The 18,721-nt window shown below is 41.2% G+C and overlaps 1 protein-coding gene across 5 annotated transcripts in view; it reads left to right on the forward strand.

Annotated features, from left to right (window-relative positions):
- Positions 1-17,891, forward strand: part of LOC127501060 (adhesion G protein-coupled receptor L1-like) — a 49,266-nt gene extending 31,375 nt beyond the window's left edge. For 2 of the 5 annotated variants that reach the window (XM_051872844.1, XM_051873075.1), the window contains exons 5-27: positions 1,651-1,665; positions 2,778-2,798; positions 2,986-3,193; positions 3,287-3,551; positions 3,662-3,989; positions 4,081-4,377; positions 5,192-5,295; positions 5,444-5,629; positions 5,713-5,751; positions 5,836-6,016; positions 7,339-7,461; positions 7,729-7,934; positions 9,868-10,041; positions 10,122-10,331; positions 11,763-11,983; positions 12,069-12,135; positions 12,485-12,576; positions 13,379-13,547; positions 13,630-13,785; positions 13,892-13,988; positions 14,830-14,955; positions 15,078-15,095; positions 15,811-17,891. In XM_051872844.1, coding sequence (XP_051728804.1) covers positions 1,651-1,665; positions 2,778-2,798; positions 2,986-3,193; positions 3,287-3,551; positions 3,662-3,989; positions 4,081-4,377; positions 5,192-5,295; positions 5,444-5,629; positions 5,713-5,751; positions 5,836-6,016; positions 7,339-7,461; positions 7,729-7,934; positions 9,868-10,041; positions 10,122-10,331; positions 11,763-11,983; positions 12,069-12,135; positions 12,485-12,576; positions 13,379-13,547; positions 13,630-13,785; positions 13,892-13,988; positions 14,830-14,955; positions 15,078-15,095; positions 15,811-16,643 — 4,136 coding nt within the window. In that variant the 3' untranslated portion in view covers positions 16,644-17,891. The remainder of the gene's footprint in view (positions 1-1,650; positions 1,666-2,777; positions 2,799-2,985; positions 3,194-3,286; positions 3,552-3,661; positions 3,990-4,080; positions 4,378-5,191; positions 5,296-5,443; positions 5,630-5,712; positions 5,752-5,835; positions 6,017-7,338; positions 7,462-7,728; positions 7,935-9,867; positions 10,042-10,121; positions 10,332-11,762; positions 11,984-12,068; positions 12,136-12,484; positions 12,577-13,378; positions 13,548-13,629; positions 13,786-13,891; positions 13,989-14,829; positions 14,956-15,077; positions 15,096-15,810) is intronic. The other 3 variants (XM_051872905.1, XM_051873149.1, XM_051872987.1) reach the window with 3 other exon arrangements.
- Positions 17,892-18,721: the final 830 nt, after the last annotated feature.

Consider the following 18,721-nt stretch of genomic DNA (forward strand, 5'->3'; position numbering starts at 1 on the left):
TACATTTAAACTGAAATAAAAATAATGAAAAGGTAAAAGACATTTAAAAACCAAACAGAAAATAACAAATCTGACAAAAAAATACACAACAAAATTACTAAAACTTAAGCTAAAATTAAAATGAAATCACTAAAAATCACTGTAAATAACTACACTAAAATTGGGATAAAAAATAAAATAAAATATATAACTACACTGCATAACAATAAAAATAACCACTAAAATTGGGATAAAAATAATAAGATAAACATTTTTTAAACTAATAAAACTGGCAAAAACACACAAAAAAATTACAAAAACTTGAGCTAAAATTAAAATGAAAACAGAAAATATGAAAATAAATCTAAATCCTAATTCAAAATATTAATAAATACTATTATGCTATATTAATTATTTCTGAAATATCTTTTATCAAAAAGTATTCAGAATATATCATTTAAAAAAATGCTTACAACATAATAAAAGTACATTTTGTTAAATTAAAACATTGTAAGTAAATTCCTCACCTAGAATGATCTAGAAAACACAATGACATGCAGCGAAAATAACAATCATATTACCTTCAACGGCTGTTACTGTATTACAGCACGACCAATCAGAATCCAGGACCAGAAGTGTCCAGTTTATAATGCAAAATACAACTCGTTAATCACATTCCTGCAATAAATGACATGACTTCAGTTGATTAGTGTCTACCCAGCTAACAAAAATATGCCCTAAGAACGTTTTGCTAATGTTATTTCTGAATGTTTTAAAAACGTTATGTGAACATTAAGAAAAGATTCCATTCTTCAAACATTATGGGAACGTTAGTTTTTAAATGTTCTCTGAACGTTCTGAAACAAGTATTAACATTTAAAAAAAACTACGTTTCAAAAGTAAAATGTCTCATGAATGATATATAAATGATGTTTTTGTGCTAACGTTTTGAGAACTTTATTAAAGACCAGATAACTCTGAACAAACTTTGTATTAGCCTTAATGGAAGAACGTTTGTTCAGAACGTTGAGAGAACCTTGCCACAATGTTCCCTGTCAGCTGGGTAGTTTCCGGCTCTGGTGTGAATAGGTCCATAGATGAATGTGAATGTGTCTAATAATCTCATATTTTCAGCAGCGAATCCGTCTGTTTGTTTACTTTGTTTTTTTGTGGGGGTGGGGGGATGGAGGGATGGAGAGTGGACAGAGTGATCGAGGGCAGACAGAAGAACACTTAATGAATATTCATAAAGCTTCAGATTATTAAAACGAGCACCAGTGATTGATGGTGTTTAATTGAGGCATAGTTAGTTCCTGTCCCTTACCCTACCATACCATCACTCTCTCTCTCTCTCTCTCTCTCTCTCTCTCTCTCTCTCTCTCTCGTTCTCCTTCTCTCTCTCTTTCTGTTGCAATATTTTTGTCCCCCTCTCTTTTGTCTTTTTTCCTCATGTTTCTCCTCATGTCTAATAAATTTCACTTGACCTTTAAGCTTGAAAAGAAACGGAAGACTCTGCTGTTGAACTGAAATTTCTCTTTTTTCTCTCCTCTGTACACCTTCTGCCTGTCTCTCTCTCTTTCTCTCTTTCTGTCTCTCTCTCTCTCTCTCTCTCTCTCTCTCTCTCTCTTCATTTATACCTCTCTCCCCCTCTCTATTTCAACGCTTGAATAGAAGTGGACCAAAAAGGTAAAGATCATGTTAACGCCGCAGTTTCTCTCTCCTCATCTCCTCATCTTGTCTTCCTCTCTCTCTCTTTCTGTCTCTCTCTCTCTCTCTCTTTTCTCCCTGGCCCTTGTGATGTGCTCTAGTTTGATGCAGCTCCTTCATTTTCCTCCTTCTCTTGTTCACGCACCTTACAAACACCAGGACGAACTTCCTCTCTCTTTTCTTTCTCTTTCTTTCTCTCTCTTTCACACACGCACACACTTGTTTTCTGCTCTCCCCTTTGATTTGCTTGCTGTTTGAAGCTCATTTATCCTCAGATCCAAACGACACACGTGTCTTTGTTCATCCCTTTGCTTCCCTCAGGACCTGTTGTCGTTTATTTAGCGTTTAAAAAGAAAACAACTCCTTCTCTTTTAGTAACTGTGTGCACATGCCGTGTTCCTGAAAGTGCTTGACCTGAGTGAGTGGATGTGACGTGAGTGACAGCTGTCCCAGCCAATCCCTGTCCTCTGTGTGAACTAACCCGCATCTCATTGGCTCCAAAGGTTCCTGTAGCCCCGCCCCCTCTCTCATGACTCTACCTCAAATACTCTAACCAAAAGTCAAATGTAGCAAAGCAGTTTATGACAGCAAACAAACAAATCTATCTATCTATCTATCTATCTATCTATCTATCTATCTATCTATCTGTCTGTCTGTCTATCTATCTATCTATCTATCTATCTATCTGTCTATCTGTTTATCTGTCTGTCTGTCTGTCTGTCTGTCTGTCTATCTATCTATCTATCTGTCTATCTGTCTAATTGTCTATCGCTCTATCTGTCTATCTATCTATCTATCCATCTATCTATCTATCTATCTATCTATCTATCTATCTGTTTATCTGTCTGTCTGTCTGTCTATCTATCTATCCATCTATCTATCTATCTATCTATCTATCTATCTATCTATCTATCTGTCTATCTGTCTAATTGTCTATCGCTCTATCTGTCTATCTATTTATCTATCTATCTATCTATCTATCTATCTATCTATCTATCTGTCTGTCTGTCTATCTATGCTGTCACACACTCTTATAATGACATTGTATTTTCATCTTTTGAGAATTAAATCTCTCTTTCTCACACACACAGGCACTCATGATACAGCAATAGGTAGCGTAAGATGTGTGTTTGTGTTGTGTGTGTATGTGTGTGTGTGTGTGTGTGTGTGTGTGTGTGTGCGTGTGTGTGTGTGTGTAGAATAGATCTGTTCATAAGATCTATTCTTTTATTAGTCTAATACACTTCATCCCCTACTCCTGCTCATCTCTATTATCACTCTCTCTTTCTCCATCTCCAGTCTTCGTTTGTCCCGGAACATTAATGCGAGTGTTGGAGCCCAGTTCCGTGCGGGAGGCGGAGCATCAGTCGGGGGCGTGGTGTAAGGACCCTCTGCAAGCGGGCGATAGGCTGTATGTTATGCCCTGGACGCCCTATCGCACAGATATGCTGTATGAATATGCTTCCTGGGATGACTACATCCAAAACAAGGTCACCACCACCTATAAGTGAGTTTGCACAATTACATTTGTTTTCAAAGGTCTTGTGAGCATGACTACACACTGAACGCTAACCTAATAATGTATCTGTGTGTTGTACAGGTTGCCGAGTCGAGTGGACGGCACCGGTTTTGTTGTGTATGACGGTGCTGTGTTTTACAATAAGGAACGCACACGTAACATTGTGAAATACGACCTGCGAACTCGCATCAAGAGCGGGGAAGCCATTATTGCAACCGCCAACTACCACGACACATCGCCGTACCGCTGGGGAGGGAAATCTGACATCGACCTAGCAGTGGACGAACATGGACTCTGGGTCATATACGCCACTGAAGCCAACAGCGGACGTCTGGTTGTTAGCCAGGTGAGAGAGAGAAAACGAAACTCAGTGTTTCCAAATGAACTTCCTGTTTACGTCTTGCTGCACTGTTCTAATTGGCTGCTTTGCCGTAATCCGATTGGCTCGTATCTCAGGTGAACCCGTACACGCTGCGTTTTGAGGGGACGTGGCAGACGAGCTTCGAGAAGCGCATGGCGTCGGACGCGTTCGTGGCGTGTGGCATCTTGTACGCCGTTCGTTCCGTGTACCAGGACGATGACAGCGAGGTGGGCGGAGACCTGATCCTGTACGCCTACGACACGAGGCGTAACCGCGAGGAGCCGGTGAGAATCCCGTTCCCCAACCCGTACCAGCACATCTCGTCCATCAGCTACAACCCCAGAGACAACCAGCTGTACGTCTGGAACAACTACATCGTCCTGCGGTACCCGCTGGAGTTCAGCCCGCCGCAGCCCACCACAGGTGAGCTCCTTAATGGTTCGGAATTCCGAATGATTCCCATCTCTGTTTGTTTTCTGTTTAATCTCACTGAGACCGTATTATTCTCTCTCAGATCCTCTCTCGACCCCTCTTCTCTCCACCACTCCTCCGAATGCGCTTTCCACCACGGTGTCGATGGGCTTCAGCCCCACGTCCATCCCGTCCGTGACCTTTCACCCGGTGGGAGCCATAAACAGAGCTCCGGCAGGGCGGCCCATCACAGCCACGGTCCCGGTGACCGTCAGGCCTCCACGCCGACCGCAGGGGCCGCGCACACCCATGTGCGAGGGCCGCGTGACCCGCGGGGTCCAGTGGCCTCCGACTCACCGAGGAGAAACGGTGGAGAGACCGTGTCCCAAAGGATCCCTCGGTCAGTACCTGCTTCTGTGGGTTGTGTGTGAGAATTCTCAGCGTTTGATGGTTTCTGTTTATCACAATCCTTGTCATTGTCATAGTCAAAGCCTGTATGTTTTTAGTATATTTTAAAATGTATCTCGCATCATTATTGAAGGCAAGTGGTGGATTCTAACAGTCATTTCCATCAGTGTTTTGACTTGATGTAGATCATACGGATTACATCAAGGGACTTGAAGGTCATATGCTAATGTCAGCTTTAATGCCACTCTCTCCTGCAGAGCGATGTGATGATCTTCATTTAAAACTAAATGCTGTTTTCAAATTGTATTATAATTATTATTCATGCAGTTTTCATGAGCACATATTGAGGGACTACATGGAAAAATTATACTTTGACACACAGCAGGACCATTGAAATGATGAAGTTGTTAAAAAATGATAAAAGGTGATTTAAAAACTTTCCCCTCAGACAAATTTATACATTTTAATCTTGATGTTGAAACAATTAAGTGCATCTTTTGTTGACTTCTGCACCCTGATTGAACCCTTGACGAGAAATGGCGACGCCTAACATTTTATGGGTCAAAGAGTCAAAGTTTTTTTGTGCGGTGCTTTCCACTGATATGTGATGAGTCATGAAGTTCTCAGGTCTTACAGGCTCTTCTAAGGTTTAACTATCAGTGGAGATCTGACTAACACGGCTCAGCTTCAAGGTGTCATGTCATGTCATTTCTGTTTCCTGTACCCATGGCGTCAAATCCTTTGCATCCTTTTGTGGGGGTTTTTTCTGTCTTCCTCACTGTGACAGCTCTCTGTCCATCTTTCAGGTATAGCCTCGTATCAGTGTATGGCTGATGACGTGGTGTGGAACCCCAGAGGTCCTGACCTCAGCAACTGCACCTCACCCTGGGTCAGCCAGGTCGCTCAAAAGGTCAGTCAAAAGTCAGGGGTCATCAGAAGGATGAACAGATACTGAAGGCCTGACAGACAAACTGGATATAGATAGATAGACAGACAGACGGACAGCTGATAGATAGAAAGATGGATAGATATTTGATGTCTCTTTCTTGTATCTGTAGATTAAGAGTGGGGAGAACGCAGCACATATCGCTGCTGTACTTGTCAATCACACACGGGGGCGAGTCTATGCTGGTGATGTCACTTCCTCTGTGCGTCTGATGGAGCAACTGTTGGACATCCTGGACTCACAGCTGCAGGCGCTCCGACCTGGAAACAAGGAGTCAGCCACACGCAACTACAATAAGGTGCTCACACATGCACACGCACACACGCACACACACACACACACACACTATCAGAATAACACAGTTTTGTTTGTGTCTTTCAGCTTCAGAAGAGAGAACGGACCTGCCGAGCGTTTATTCAGGTAATTATACAGCACACAGTCACACATACACTTGTGTCTCAGTGTACGACGCCTCACGTGTGTGTGTGTGTGTGTGTGTGTCAGGCGGTGGTGCAGACGGTGGATAATCTGCTGCGTTTGGAGGCACTGGAGTCGTGGCAGGACATGAACGTCACAGAGCAGTCGCACACCGCCACCATGCTGCTCGACGTCATGGAGAAAGGGGCGTTTCTATTGGCCAATAACCTGTACGGGGGTCACTTCAGCGACCGCGCTCCAAACATCGGTACGGCACGACTCTTTAATGTTGACAGAGTCTCTTCTGCTCACCAAGGCTGTGTTTATTTGATCAAAAATATAGTAAAAACAGTGAAATATCATCACAGTGTAAAACAGCTGTTTTCTATGTGAATATATAGTAAAATGTAATTTATATCACATGATCAGCATCATTACTCCAGTCTTCAGTGTCACATGATCCTTCAGAAATCATTCTAATATGATGATTTGCTGCACAAGAAACATTTATGATTATTATCAATGTTGAAAACTGTTGCGCTTTGTACTTTTAATTTTTCAGGATTCTTGGGAAAGTTCAAAAGAACAGCGATTATTTGAAATAGAAATATTTTGTGACATTATAAATGACTTTAGTGTCATTTTTGATCAATTTAGTGCGTCCTTGCTGAATAAAAGTATTAATTTCTTTAAAAAAAAGTCTAACTGACCCCAAACTTTTGAATGATACTGTATATAAAGTAACAATGGCAATTGATAATTATATCATACAAAAACTAACTTTATGCTGACATAATTCATTCAGATTTGATTTATAAATAAATTATTAAATATTTACATTTACAAAATAAATTCTTTATAAATCATGCAGAAGCAAATCTAATTATGTAAATTGCATAAAAAACTGCATCAAATAAATATTTTGTAACACTTTACAATAGAATTGTGTATGTTAACATGTTGAAAAATGTTAAAAAGTAAATGAACAGTATTTTTACAGCATGTATTAGTCTTGGTTAATGTTACTAATACATTTTCAAGTTGTATAAATTAACATTCGTTAGTGTATTATGAACGAACCTGAATTAACAATGAAAAATAGTATATTTATAAATTAACATGCATAAATAATGTCAACAATAATATTCACTTTATTGCAAAATGTTAGCAAATTTTAATTTTTGTTCTCTCAACATTATGAACAAACGTTCTTCCAGTAACGTTAATAGAATTTTCTTTCAGTTATCTGGTCTTTCGTAACATTATAAAAACATTGTTTATACATCGTTCATTATACATCGTAATGTTTTTCTGAAATGTTTTAGTTGGACGTTCATCTGATGTTTTTTTTAAATGTTACTGTTTCAGAATGTTCAGAAAACATTCAAATAACGTTCCCACAATGTTTGCAAAATGGAATGTTTTTAAAACATTGAAAAATTCTGAGAACATTCAGAAATAACGTTTTCATAACTTAATTGGAACGTTAGCGAAACGTTCTTAGAACACATTTCTGTTATCTGGGTGAGTGAATGTGTTCGAGTTTATGTTGAATTGTGGTTTAAGAGCAAGCGTGTGTGTGTTTTTCAGATCTGGAGGTGTATGTGCTCAACACTGAGATGGAGCTGAAGGATCTGTCGTTCCCTAACTCGTATGACAGCGACAGCACCATCCACGTGTCCTCGTCCACCATCAAGCAGTACAGCCGCAACGGTCAGTCTCTCTGTCTCCGTCACAATCACTGTCTCTACGCAACACGTATCCGGGCCGGTTCTCTCAGAGTCGTCATGGCAACAGTCACCATGGCCACGGGCTCCCGTGGCTGCCGTGGTGACTTCATGTGTGTGTGATGTCGAGGGTTATTTTGAGAGCTGTGTGGGATCAGTCGTATTGATCACAGTTAAATGTGTCATGTGGAGCTGACGCGGATCTGAGCGTGTGCGGTAATGACACGAGTCTGTCTGTGTGTGTGTCCATCAGGTCAGGTGAAGGTGGTTTTCACGCTCTACAAGAATCTGGGCTCGTTTCTCTCCACTCAAAACGCCACGGTGAAGACGGACGGTGAGCCGAAGGCGGGAGGACACAGTCTGGCCGTCAACTCCCACATCATCTCTGCCTCCATGAATAAAGAGTCCAGCCGCGTGTTTCTGACCGAACCCGTCAAGTTCACACTGCGACACCTGCAGGTGCAAACACACACTGCAACCACACACACACACACACACACACACACACATCTGCTTTTTTTTTTGAGTTTTACATCAAATTAAATGAGTGTCTCTGAGCATGTGACTCTTTGTTCAGACTGTCAGATGCTTTTTATCATCTCAAATCATGCTGGAGAACATGATCATCAGGCTTTTATTTCTTCAGTGTTTATACTGTACAGATTGTTTCACAGCAGCTTCACAGTGACAAACAGGAAAACACCAGAATCAATGATGCAGATTTGTGAGTGGTTAAGATGGACGACTTCATGTAGCTTCAGTGCTGCACAGATACTTTCACACATTTATCCAAAACAAATTACTATCAATCGATTAAAAAAAATTAACTAATTAATCGCACATTTTTCTGTAATTAATCACACCTAACATGAAAGTTTTTAATATATTTTTTATTGTAATAATTCCACATTCAAACTCCAAATGAATGCAGAAACAACAGGAAGGATAATACACAGAAATTGAACACTTTACAGTCGTCACTGTATAACTTATGAATTAAATATAGATTAATCCTTATGGTATGCATTATGTTCTAATCATTAAATATTTTTTCAAATAAGTTTTTATTACATGAAATTGCTTCAATCACACAAATCAAAAAAGATTTTTGGGGGGGTACTTAGGGAAACTAACACTGTAGTAACACTGTACCACAATATAAAATGGCCAAAAAAGTAGTTTTTCCATTAAATTATGATTTTCTTTTCTATTTAATTGCACATTTCTTTTAAAAAATGTATAGATTTATGTACTGGAATAAGTAGTTCCCTATCATTTAATCCCTATCATTCCCTATCATTTGGATAACTCATCCTCACTCTCATCACATGGAAGAGCTAACTCTGCACTCTTCCTATTGCCTTTTCCGTAAAATATTGCTGTATTTATTTTCTGAAAAGAAGAAGTAATTTTGTTATTTATACATAAATACAACTACGCTACAATAAACACTTCAAATAAATAAATAAATAACTGCAACTATATTGTTGATGCTACTATCTATAAAAAATCCCAATGGGGAAATACATTACGTCAGTTCCACTGTGCCATATGTAAACATTGATATTTTCTCAATTTACAGTAAAACTATGTTAGACAAAGTTGATATGTGAATAAAAATATCTAATTTACTGATCTAAGATGCTGCCAAAAAATCCCCTTTGAGACGAGATGTTTAGAAATCAGGTTAATAGAGCAACTTCTGGAGCACTTCAACAGGTGTCTTCAGTGTGAGGGTGACTGTGGGAAAGGGGACATTTGAATGCAATTTGACTTAAAAAATTGTATTTTTTAAGTCAAATCAATTTAAGGAAATGAGTATAAATTAATTGTTGCCACATGGCAACGCCGTACCATAAAGGGTTAAAGCTACAAAAGTTATTCAGTCAAGAGCAGCGAGTGATTTTCTCTTTGTCTTTTGTTGTTTGATTAACATTAATGACAGACTGCAGCAGGTTTATTAGGCTGCCGTCACTTTAATATCTGACGCACATGACACGGATCTGACACACATCCGATGTTCTCACAACTCTTTACAGTCATTTATTTAATTCATTTAAGACTGTGCTTATAAGGATACTCAACATAGCGGGCATTTTGGCATCATTTCGTGTGTTTTTCGCATGAGTTGTGTGTATCTGATTCACAGACAGCATGCTAGCACAGATTTAAGTTCTTCTTTTAAATCTTATCGCACTTGAATGGTTTAATTGCACTTGAATGAATGATAGCGTGATCATACAATGTAACGCTAGCTAAAGGATGATGAAAAATGGATGCTGCGTTAAACTGAAAAAATGAATCGCAAGTGTTAACTCCCTAATGATTACATAAAAACATTTTCATACCCACATCTATAGGGGTCACAAGCGTCTGTGTTTGGTTTTGACAGCTGGAGAACCACTTCAATCCCAACTGTTCGTTCTGGAATTACTCGGAGCGCTCGATGACGGGGCAGTGGTCGTCGCAGGGCTGCAGACGTACGCACAGCAACAACACGCACACCACCTGTGCCTGCTCACATCTCACCAACTTCGCTGTGCTCATGAACCACCAGCAGCCCGCCGTGAGTCTCAAACATGCGTGTTTAACCCCTCACGCGCCGGTGTGTCTGTGATTCACGCTCTGTTGTTCTCTCTGCGTCAGTATCCCGGCGGCGTTCAGGGTCTGATCCTCTTCGTCATCACGTGGGTGGGGATGGTGATCTCTCTGGTGTGTCTGGCTCTGTGTATCTCCACCTTCTGCTGCCTGCGGGGCCTTCAGAGCGACCGCACCACCATCCACAAGAACCTGTGCCTCACGCTCTTCATCTCACAGCTCCTCTTCCTCATCGGCATGGATAAGACACACTACACTGTGAGTTCACAAGGACCAGGCCATATAAGACCACTTCAGACTAAACCAGTCCACATTAGACTAAACAGTATCAGACTAAACTAGACCACATTAGACAAAAGCAGACCACATCAGACTAAACCAGAACACATCAGACTAAACCAGGCCACTTTAGACAAAATCTAACCACATACGACCATATCAGACTAAACCACACCACATTAGACTAAACAGTATCAGACTAAACCAGACCAGAACACATTAGACAAAATCAGACCACATCAGACTAAACCAGACCACTTTAGACAAAATCTGACCACATCAGACCAAATTAGACTAAACAGTATCAGACTAAACCAAACCACATTAGACAAAATCAGACCACCTCAGACCATATTACACTAAACAGTATCAGACTAAACCAGACCAGACCACATTAGACAAAATCAGACCACATCAGACTAAACCAGACCACTTTAGACAAAATCTGACCACATCAGACCACATTAGACTACACAGTATCAGACTAAACCAGACCTTATTAGACAAAATAAGAACACCTCAGACTATATCAGACCACATTAGACTAAACCGTATCATACTAAACCAGACCACATCGGATTGAACTGTATCAGACTAAACCAGACCACATCAGATTGAACTGTATCAGACTAAACCAGACCACATTAGACAAAATCAGACCACATCAGACTAAACCAGATCACTTCAGACAAAATCTGACCACATCAGACCACATTAGACTAAACAGTATCAGACTAAACCAGACCACATTAGACAAAATCAGACCACATCAGACTAAACCAGACCACATTAGACCATATCAGACTAAACCAGACCACATTAGACTAAACAGTATCAGACTTAACCAGACCACATTAGACAAAATCAGACCACCTCGGACCATATCAGACCACATCAGACTAAACCAGACCACTTTAGACAAAATCTGACCACATCAGACTAAACAGTATCAGACTAAACCAGACCTTATTAGACAAAATCAGACCATCTCAGACTATATCAGACCACATTAGACTAAACCGTATCATACTAAATCAGACCACATCAGACTAAACTGTATCAGACTGAACCAGACTACATTAGACAAAATCAGACCACATCAGACTAAACCAGACCACATTAGACAAAGCCAGACCACGTCAGAGCAAACTAGACCACATTAGAGTAAATCAGACCAAATAATATCAGGTGAAACCAGACCACATTAGACTAATCCAGACCACATCAGATCAAACAGGACTGTATCAAACCAAACCAGACCGCATCATATCAAACAGGACTGTGTCAGACTAAACCAGACCACACCAGGTCACATTAGAGTGAGCCAGGCTACACCAGACCACATCAGTCCAAACAAGACTGTATCAGACTAAACCAAACCTCATCAGTCAGGTGTGTGTTTGTGTGTAGGTTGTGTGTCCGGTTCTGGCCGGTCTGCTGCACTTCTTCCTGCTGTCCGTGTTCTGCTGGCTCTGTATGGAGACGGTGCAGCTGTACGTGCTGATGGTAGAGGTGTTTGAAAGCGAGACGTCTCGGCGTAAGTACTACTACCTCTCCGCCTACGGCTTCCCCACGCTGGTGGTGGCCATTTCCACAGCCATCGACTACCGGAGCTACGGAGGACCCAAAGCGTGAGTGTGTTTCTCTCTGCAGCATGACATGTGCTGATATTGATGTGTGTGTGTGTGTGTAATACATCTTTTGTGTGTTGTGTAGCTGCTGGTTGAGGGTGGATAACTACTTCATCTGGACGTTTATCGGCCCCGCCTCCCTCGTTATCCTGGTGAGACTCATTTAAATGCACTGGTTCATACAATGCATCATTTACAAATACATTACACTTTTTGTTAGGCATTGGCTGTGTTTATAATGCCGAACTTCTGCACTACTCATGTTAACTTAAATATATATATTCACTACACAGTATATGAGTATTGTGGTATATGCAAATGGAAAGAGCTTATAAAACTGCACTATTTTTATATGGTTGGAATAGTTATATTTTATATTATATTTACTACAAATTTAGATGAAAAATGCAACATAACTGTATTATATTGCTGAATTGAGTATCTTCTGAAGGATTCCTGCTTTCTTAAGAGCTGGTCTGACCTTTGACCTCTTGTGTCTAGCTGAACCTGGCGGTGCTGGTCATCACCGTCCATCGGATGCTGCGTCACTCCACCGTGCTGAAACCAGACTCCAGCCGCTTTGACAACATCAAGTAAGAATTCAGGGGTCCTGCACGGGTTACTCACATGTCTCTGCTTATTGGAAACGTGAAAATAAAGCACGTCACTATGAGTTTTATCCCATGTTTGTTATTCTCTGCTCTCTTAGAGATTCTCTTTTAGCCAAAATCTTAGCATTACCTCATTTGCTGTGAAGGCAGTTCCAGAATGCACTGCTTGGCTGACCGTTTTACCACACATTTGTGTGTGCAGTGTATTTTATATTGTGTCATTCAAACTCTATTACAGTCAGCTGTCGAGTCTCGTGTCCTCTTCACGTGAGGAGCACTATATGGCACGTGGAGTTGCTGCCTATGTAGACAGTAGACAGTGTTTTTAGTCCCTCCAGGATCTTGTGATCACAAGAATTAAAGAGGACTTTTTCCTGCTTGAATGTTGATTATTTTCCTCATATTCTCCATTGTTGCAGCTCCTCTCTTCCCAGTCTGTCGGTAACGCTCTGTTTAGTTCCTGTCTCTATGAAGCCCCTCCTTCTGGAAAGCACAATGTGCTCTGATTGGTCGGCTGGAGCAGTGTGTTGTGATTGGTGTTTGGGAAATGTCCCGCCCTTTACCATAACCTCCAGTTTCAACACACTGCTAACTAACTCAACCAGGCCCCGCCCCTTTATTCTGCATATGAATTATTTAAATGAGGAATATTGTGATGTGTTTGTTAATAAATGAAACCGTATTGTGAAGTGTTACCATGTTTTTATTTTTAGTTTTAGTTACTGATACCAACACTGGGTGGACGACATCATGAAAGTGTTTGTAACGGTGTGTGTGTGTGCAGGTGCTGGACGGTCAGTTCTGTGACGCTGCTGTTACTGGTGTCTCTGACGTGGATCTTTGGCCTCCTGTTCATCAACGACAACAGCGTGGTGATGGCGTACCTCTTCACCTCCTTCAACGCCCTGCACGGCATGTTCATCTTCCTCCTGCACTGCGCCCTGCAGAAGAAGGTGTGTGGGTGCTTCTGGGTGTTTTGTGACCTGTTTTTGGCCTTCTAACCTGGTTTCACACACAGTGTTGCGTGTTTAATAGGTGCAGAAAGAATATAGCAAATGCTTGCGTCAATCACCCTGCTGTGGCCACGCCTCCTCCACCAGTTCCCACGGTTCCCTCAAGAGCTCCGCCCATCGAGGCAACAATCGCTACTACGGCGGCAGCCAATCACGGCACGCACCAGCACAAAGACAGGTAATGCAAATGTGTGTGTGTCTTTGTGGAAATATCAGGAGTTTACACACCTGTGGCTTAAATCTCACCTGTGTGTGTGTGTGTGTGTGTGTGTGTGTGTGTTCAGAGTCGCATCAGGAGGATGTGGAATGACACTGTTCGACGGCAGACAGAATCGTCCTTCATGGCAGCTGAGATCAACAACACACCCACACTCACCCGAGGTGAAATATACACACAGATATACACATATATAAAATATTAATAAAGAAAAAATGTAATACATTTATAATATATAAAACATTATTAAAAAAATAAAAAAATTAAAATATTATTAATGTTAGTAATAAAAAATAATAAAAGTACATAAAATACAAATAAAAACTTTACCTTTACATCAAAAAATTGACAAGAAATATTAATTAAAAGTAATAACAAACAATAAAATATTAGTAATAAAAGAAGTATCTAAAAAATGGAGTAAAAATTTTACCCTTACATTTAATAAATATACATTTTATTTTAAAATGTATTTTAAAAAGTTAAAAATATTAAATAAATATTAGTAATAACAAATAATAAAATATTAGTAGTAAAAAGTATATAAAATATGAATAAAAAGTTATGCTTACATTTTATATAAATATATATATATATATATATATATGACAATTTATTTTTAAATAAAAAATTAAATAAATATTAGTGATAACAAATACAAATAAAAGTATATGACATATATGAATAAAAATGTTACTATTACATTTAAAAAATATTTGAACATTTATTTTAAAACAAAAAATATTAAATAATTATTAGTAATAACAAATAAAAAATACTAGTAATAAAAAAGTATATTTAAAATATGACTAAAACCTTTGTTGAGATCCATTGTTGGTCTCTTTTACTTGGAAAAGTCATGGGGATTTTTTTTTTTTTTTTTTTAGAATTGTCGAATTTGTTTCTCCAGAACTTCACACACACACATATCACCATTTCACCACAATGACCCACAACTGAAATGTATCCTTGCACTTCCCTAAGGACCATGCTGTTTCTCCTCAGGCACTATGGGTAATCATCACCTCCTAGCCAATCCAATGCTACAGACCCGCTCTGGCTCCTCCCCTTACAACACCTTATTGGCTGAAACATTCAACCCCCCCTCACCAGCAGTTTTCAACGCCACTGGTCAGTGTGTGTGATGAAAAACATTTTGTGTTTTCTCTAAATGTGTTTATCTGTATTCACTTGTTTCTCCTTTCTTCCTGTCCTACTCTCTCTGCTCTGTCTCTTTGTGAATCGATCTACAGGCACGTTCAGAAACTCAAGTATGGGACACATGTTCTCACTCTCTGTCTGTCTGTGTCTTTGTCATTTCCATGCTTCTCCTTCATCTTCACCTCCCTAAAATATTATTTCAATTATTCACATCAAGCATGATGGAAATCATTTACAAAAACTAGTGCCTCTTTTATACATGACTTTTACATCACAATCAGACACACATCAGATTTTCCAGTGTTTCTCATGTTAAGATGCCAGCTCTGTGGTAACAGGCGTCTAAAAGAGACAGACGGGAACTATAAATAAAGTTCAGCAGAACTGGGGGACTGAGAAACACACCTCAGTTAATAATGTCTAATGGCTGGTTTGGAATGACGTGAAGGTGAGTAAATGATGACAAAGCATTTGTTTTTGACCGAGTTATTCCTTTTAAGTGTGAGTACACCGTCGAGAGACTTGACAGAGTAGGCGTTATTCTGGAAAGAGTGAATTTTCCCATCATGAGGCTGAAATCACGTGCATGAGATAACGCAAGCATCAGATGCATCTCTGTATTTATGCATTCATGCATATGCAGCGCCTGAACCACTCACTCATTCAGTATCAGTTACATATCAATGCAACATTCACTAAATGGTGTCACATCCTGAAAAAAAAAACAAATTAAAATCCAATTCGACTGTTCAAACTGAAACATTTAATTCAGAAAAAAAATTTTTCCTGCAGTGTAATTAAGCATTTTTTCTCTCTGTCCTGTAGAGGGCACACTGTCACGTAGCCGAGAGTCATGTGGGCTGGAGGGAGTTCGACTGAACGGAAACTACAACAACAGCTACTCGCTGCACGGAGGGAGCTCGGATCTGCTGGGGGGCGTTCCTGTGGGATCAGGGGGCGTGTCTGGAGAAGTCAGCCCTGCCCTTTTGACACCCAGAGGGGCGGAGCCTGCTACCGGTTTGAGACGGAACCTTTCCGACGCGGCGGCATTGGAGAAGATGATCATATCCGAGCTAGTGCAGAGCAACCTGCGGCCTTCCACCGATCGATATGGCAATGGAACGAATTCGACAATGCAACGGCAAGATTACGCCACGTCGACGGGTCACAGAGAGCCTCCGCAGCGGCCCTTGCCCCGCCCACCTCCGCCGCCTCCGCAGGATGAGGAGGAGCTGCTGTACAAAGCACTGGAAAAGCCACGCCTGCCGGATAAACCTCGCCTACCTGATAAACCCCGCCTGCCGGATAAGCCCCGCCTCCTGGAGCATGCCCAGTCTGTGTTCTACCAGAGCGAGGAGGACTCAGAGAGCTTCTCGGCGGAAATCACCGACAGCGTGGGCGGGGCCGGACCTGACTCCGGCTCCCTGTACGCACGGGACCGCGACTCGTCCTACCCCGACAGCAGTCCCGAGGCGCTGGGGGCGGAGCCGCACCCCACCCTCCCGCCGGACGAGCTGTACTTCAGCGCGGGACGTCAAGCGCACATCTCGGCCTTTTACCAGCCTCCACCTCGCAGGACCAACGACGAGGCTCGGCTGGGACTGCAGCCCTCGCAGGGGGAGGGCGACGGACAGATGCAACTGGTGACGAGTCTGTGACTAGGGCGCTGGTGACCAGGACACGCAGATCTGGAGGAGGACAATGAGGGAGGATGACTTCAACATCACCATCATCATCGCGATTAGTATCAGGGTGAATCTCAGTACGTCACTCCAAATTCATAAAAAAGACTTCTGTCTTTGTCGGTTGTGAAATATGAGCCAGACATGTTTTTGTTGAGATTCCTGCATCAGTATAATGATAAACGATTGTCGCTTGTCCTGAGATCTCCCAAAAAGAGCAGTGTGGTGAAAGCCTTGGGAGAACCCTGTTCAGATGATGATGATGGCAATGTTGGCTTCCTCCTCCACGTCTCTGTTTCCTGGTCACCCGCACACCCACCCTGCTCATCTCACTGCCATTCAAGCACATCCGTCTGTCCTTTCCAAGAAGAAGTCTTCTTATCGGGTAGTTTTCCCTCCATTTGTCCATCCTCCATCTCTTCCCTGCTGAGAAAACTAGTTTAAACCAGCCTGAGGTGGTTATCCAGTCTCCTGGCCTGTCCGAGCTGGTCGGTTTTGCTGGTTTTGAGTGGAAGACCATCTGAAGACCACCTTAGGCTGGATTAAGCTGGTTTTTCAGTGGGATCTCTTTCGTTCAGGGTGGTGTGGTGTATGAGTGTCAGACCTTTATCAGAATGTGATAACACTTACACAAGAGACCGCAGCTCTTATACATGCCAAAAAAATCACACATTTACACTCTTGGGGAGCGTCTGCTGTCGGCGTCACGCTCTCACTGTTATAGAGGTCAAAGGTTATGAGTCACGGGTTCAGCACGTCGAGCGAGTCAACCAGACTGTTCTTTTTCAGCAGCATTGCAGATAAAAGAACACTAACTAACTGTTGCGCCACCTGCCCAGATGCCAACCAATCATCTGCTTCGGTGTTGACACCGACCAATCATTTTGCCGGGTTTTGAGGACGTTGACGCAACGCTCCGCCCCCTTCCTGTGCTTGATCAAGGATGTGATGTTCAATGGCGGGCGGCCGAACGATGGCTGCTCGCAAACTTCCTGTAAATACGAACTGAGAGACGCGACGTCTCTGGACATGTTTCTCTTTCACTTATGAGTTTATGGTTGAAAAATGTCTTAAAGAATATGTAGATGATCTGATGACACTGTCTCCTCTTTCGGTCTTTTTCTCACTCTGTCTCTTTCGATCTTTCTCGCTCTCCGAGAGTGTTTCATGTAAAAAGATAAGAAATGTTTTTTAATCAAAATAAAACGGACAAAAGCAAACAGATGCTGTACTCTTTGTCAACTAACCTGCCTAAATAAGTGTTCACATGATCTCTGTGTTGACCAGGAGGTCAAGGTTCAGCTGGTGAACGGGTAGATGTCGACAAGCTTTTTTTTTCTTTCAGATGCAGTCGTGCTTTTGTATAAGACACAGAAGTGATTAATTAAAACAGAAATTCTATTTTATAATCCATTTCCAAACATTAACCACAGACGCACTGACCATGATCATATCTGTGGTGTGGCGGGATGCCAATCAGGGAGAATGACGGGAAGTTCCCTTTACTTCTATAAATGCTTCAAATGAAAGAGGTGAGTCACACAAATGTTACGAAATTAAATCGCATTTATAAAATCAGTTCATTGGCATTATTTTGACTTACAAAACGTTTCATAAGGGTTATTCATAAACTCTGGGAGGATTCATCTCATCTCCACCTGAGAGACACAACATTAACACATGCAAAAGAGCAACTGGTCCAGAATGGCTCATTGAAAGCAGTGATTGTACACTGACATCACAGTAGAGACAGCTGCTCTTCACATGTCTTGCACTTTAATCCCATTGTGTCTTTAAACTTGTTTTTCCACTTAAAATACTCAGAAATCCTTCAAACAAGATACATTTACTTGAGAAGCAACACTTGTTTTGAACTTAAAAAAGAATCTACTGGTGCAGTAAAACAAAATATGCTGGTATTAAAGATACAATCTATGAAAAACAACACTGTTGCTTCTCGAAATGTTGCTTATGCATAACCATCAATAACCAGATTTCTGCATATAAGGGGTGACTGAATGTTACATTAACAAACCCAACCAAGCATACAATGG

Source organism: Ctenopharyngodon idella, chromosome 1, assembly GCF_019924925.1.
Source record: "Ctenopharyngodon idella isolate HZGC_01 chromosome 1, HZGC01, whole genome shotgun sequence".
Lineage (NCBI taxonomy): Eukaryota > Metazoa > Chordata > Actinopteri > Cypriniformes > Xenocyprididae > Ctenopharyngodon > Ctenopharyngodon idella.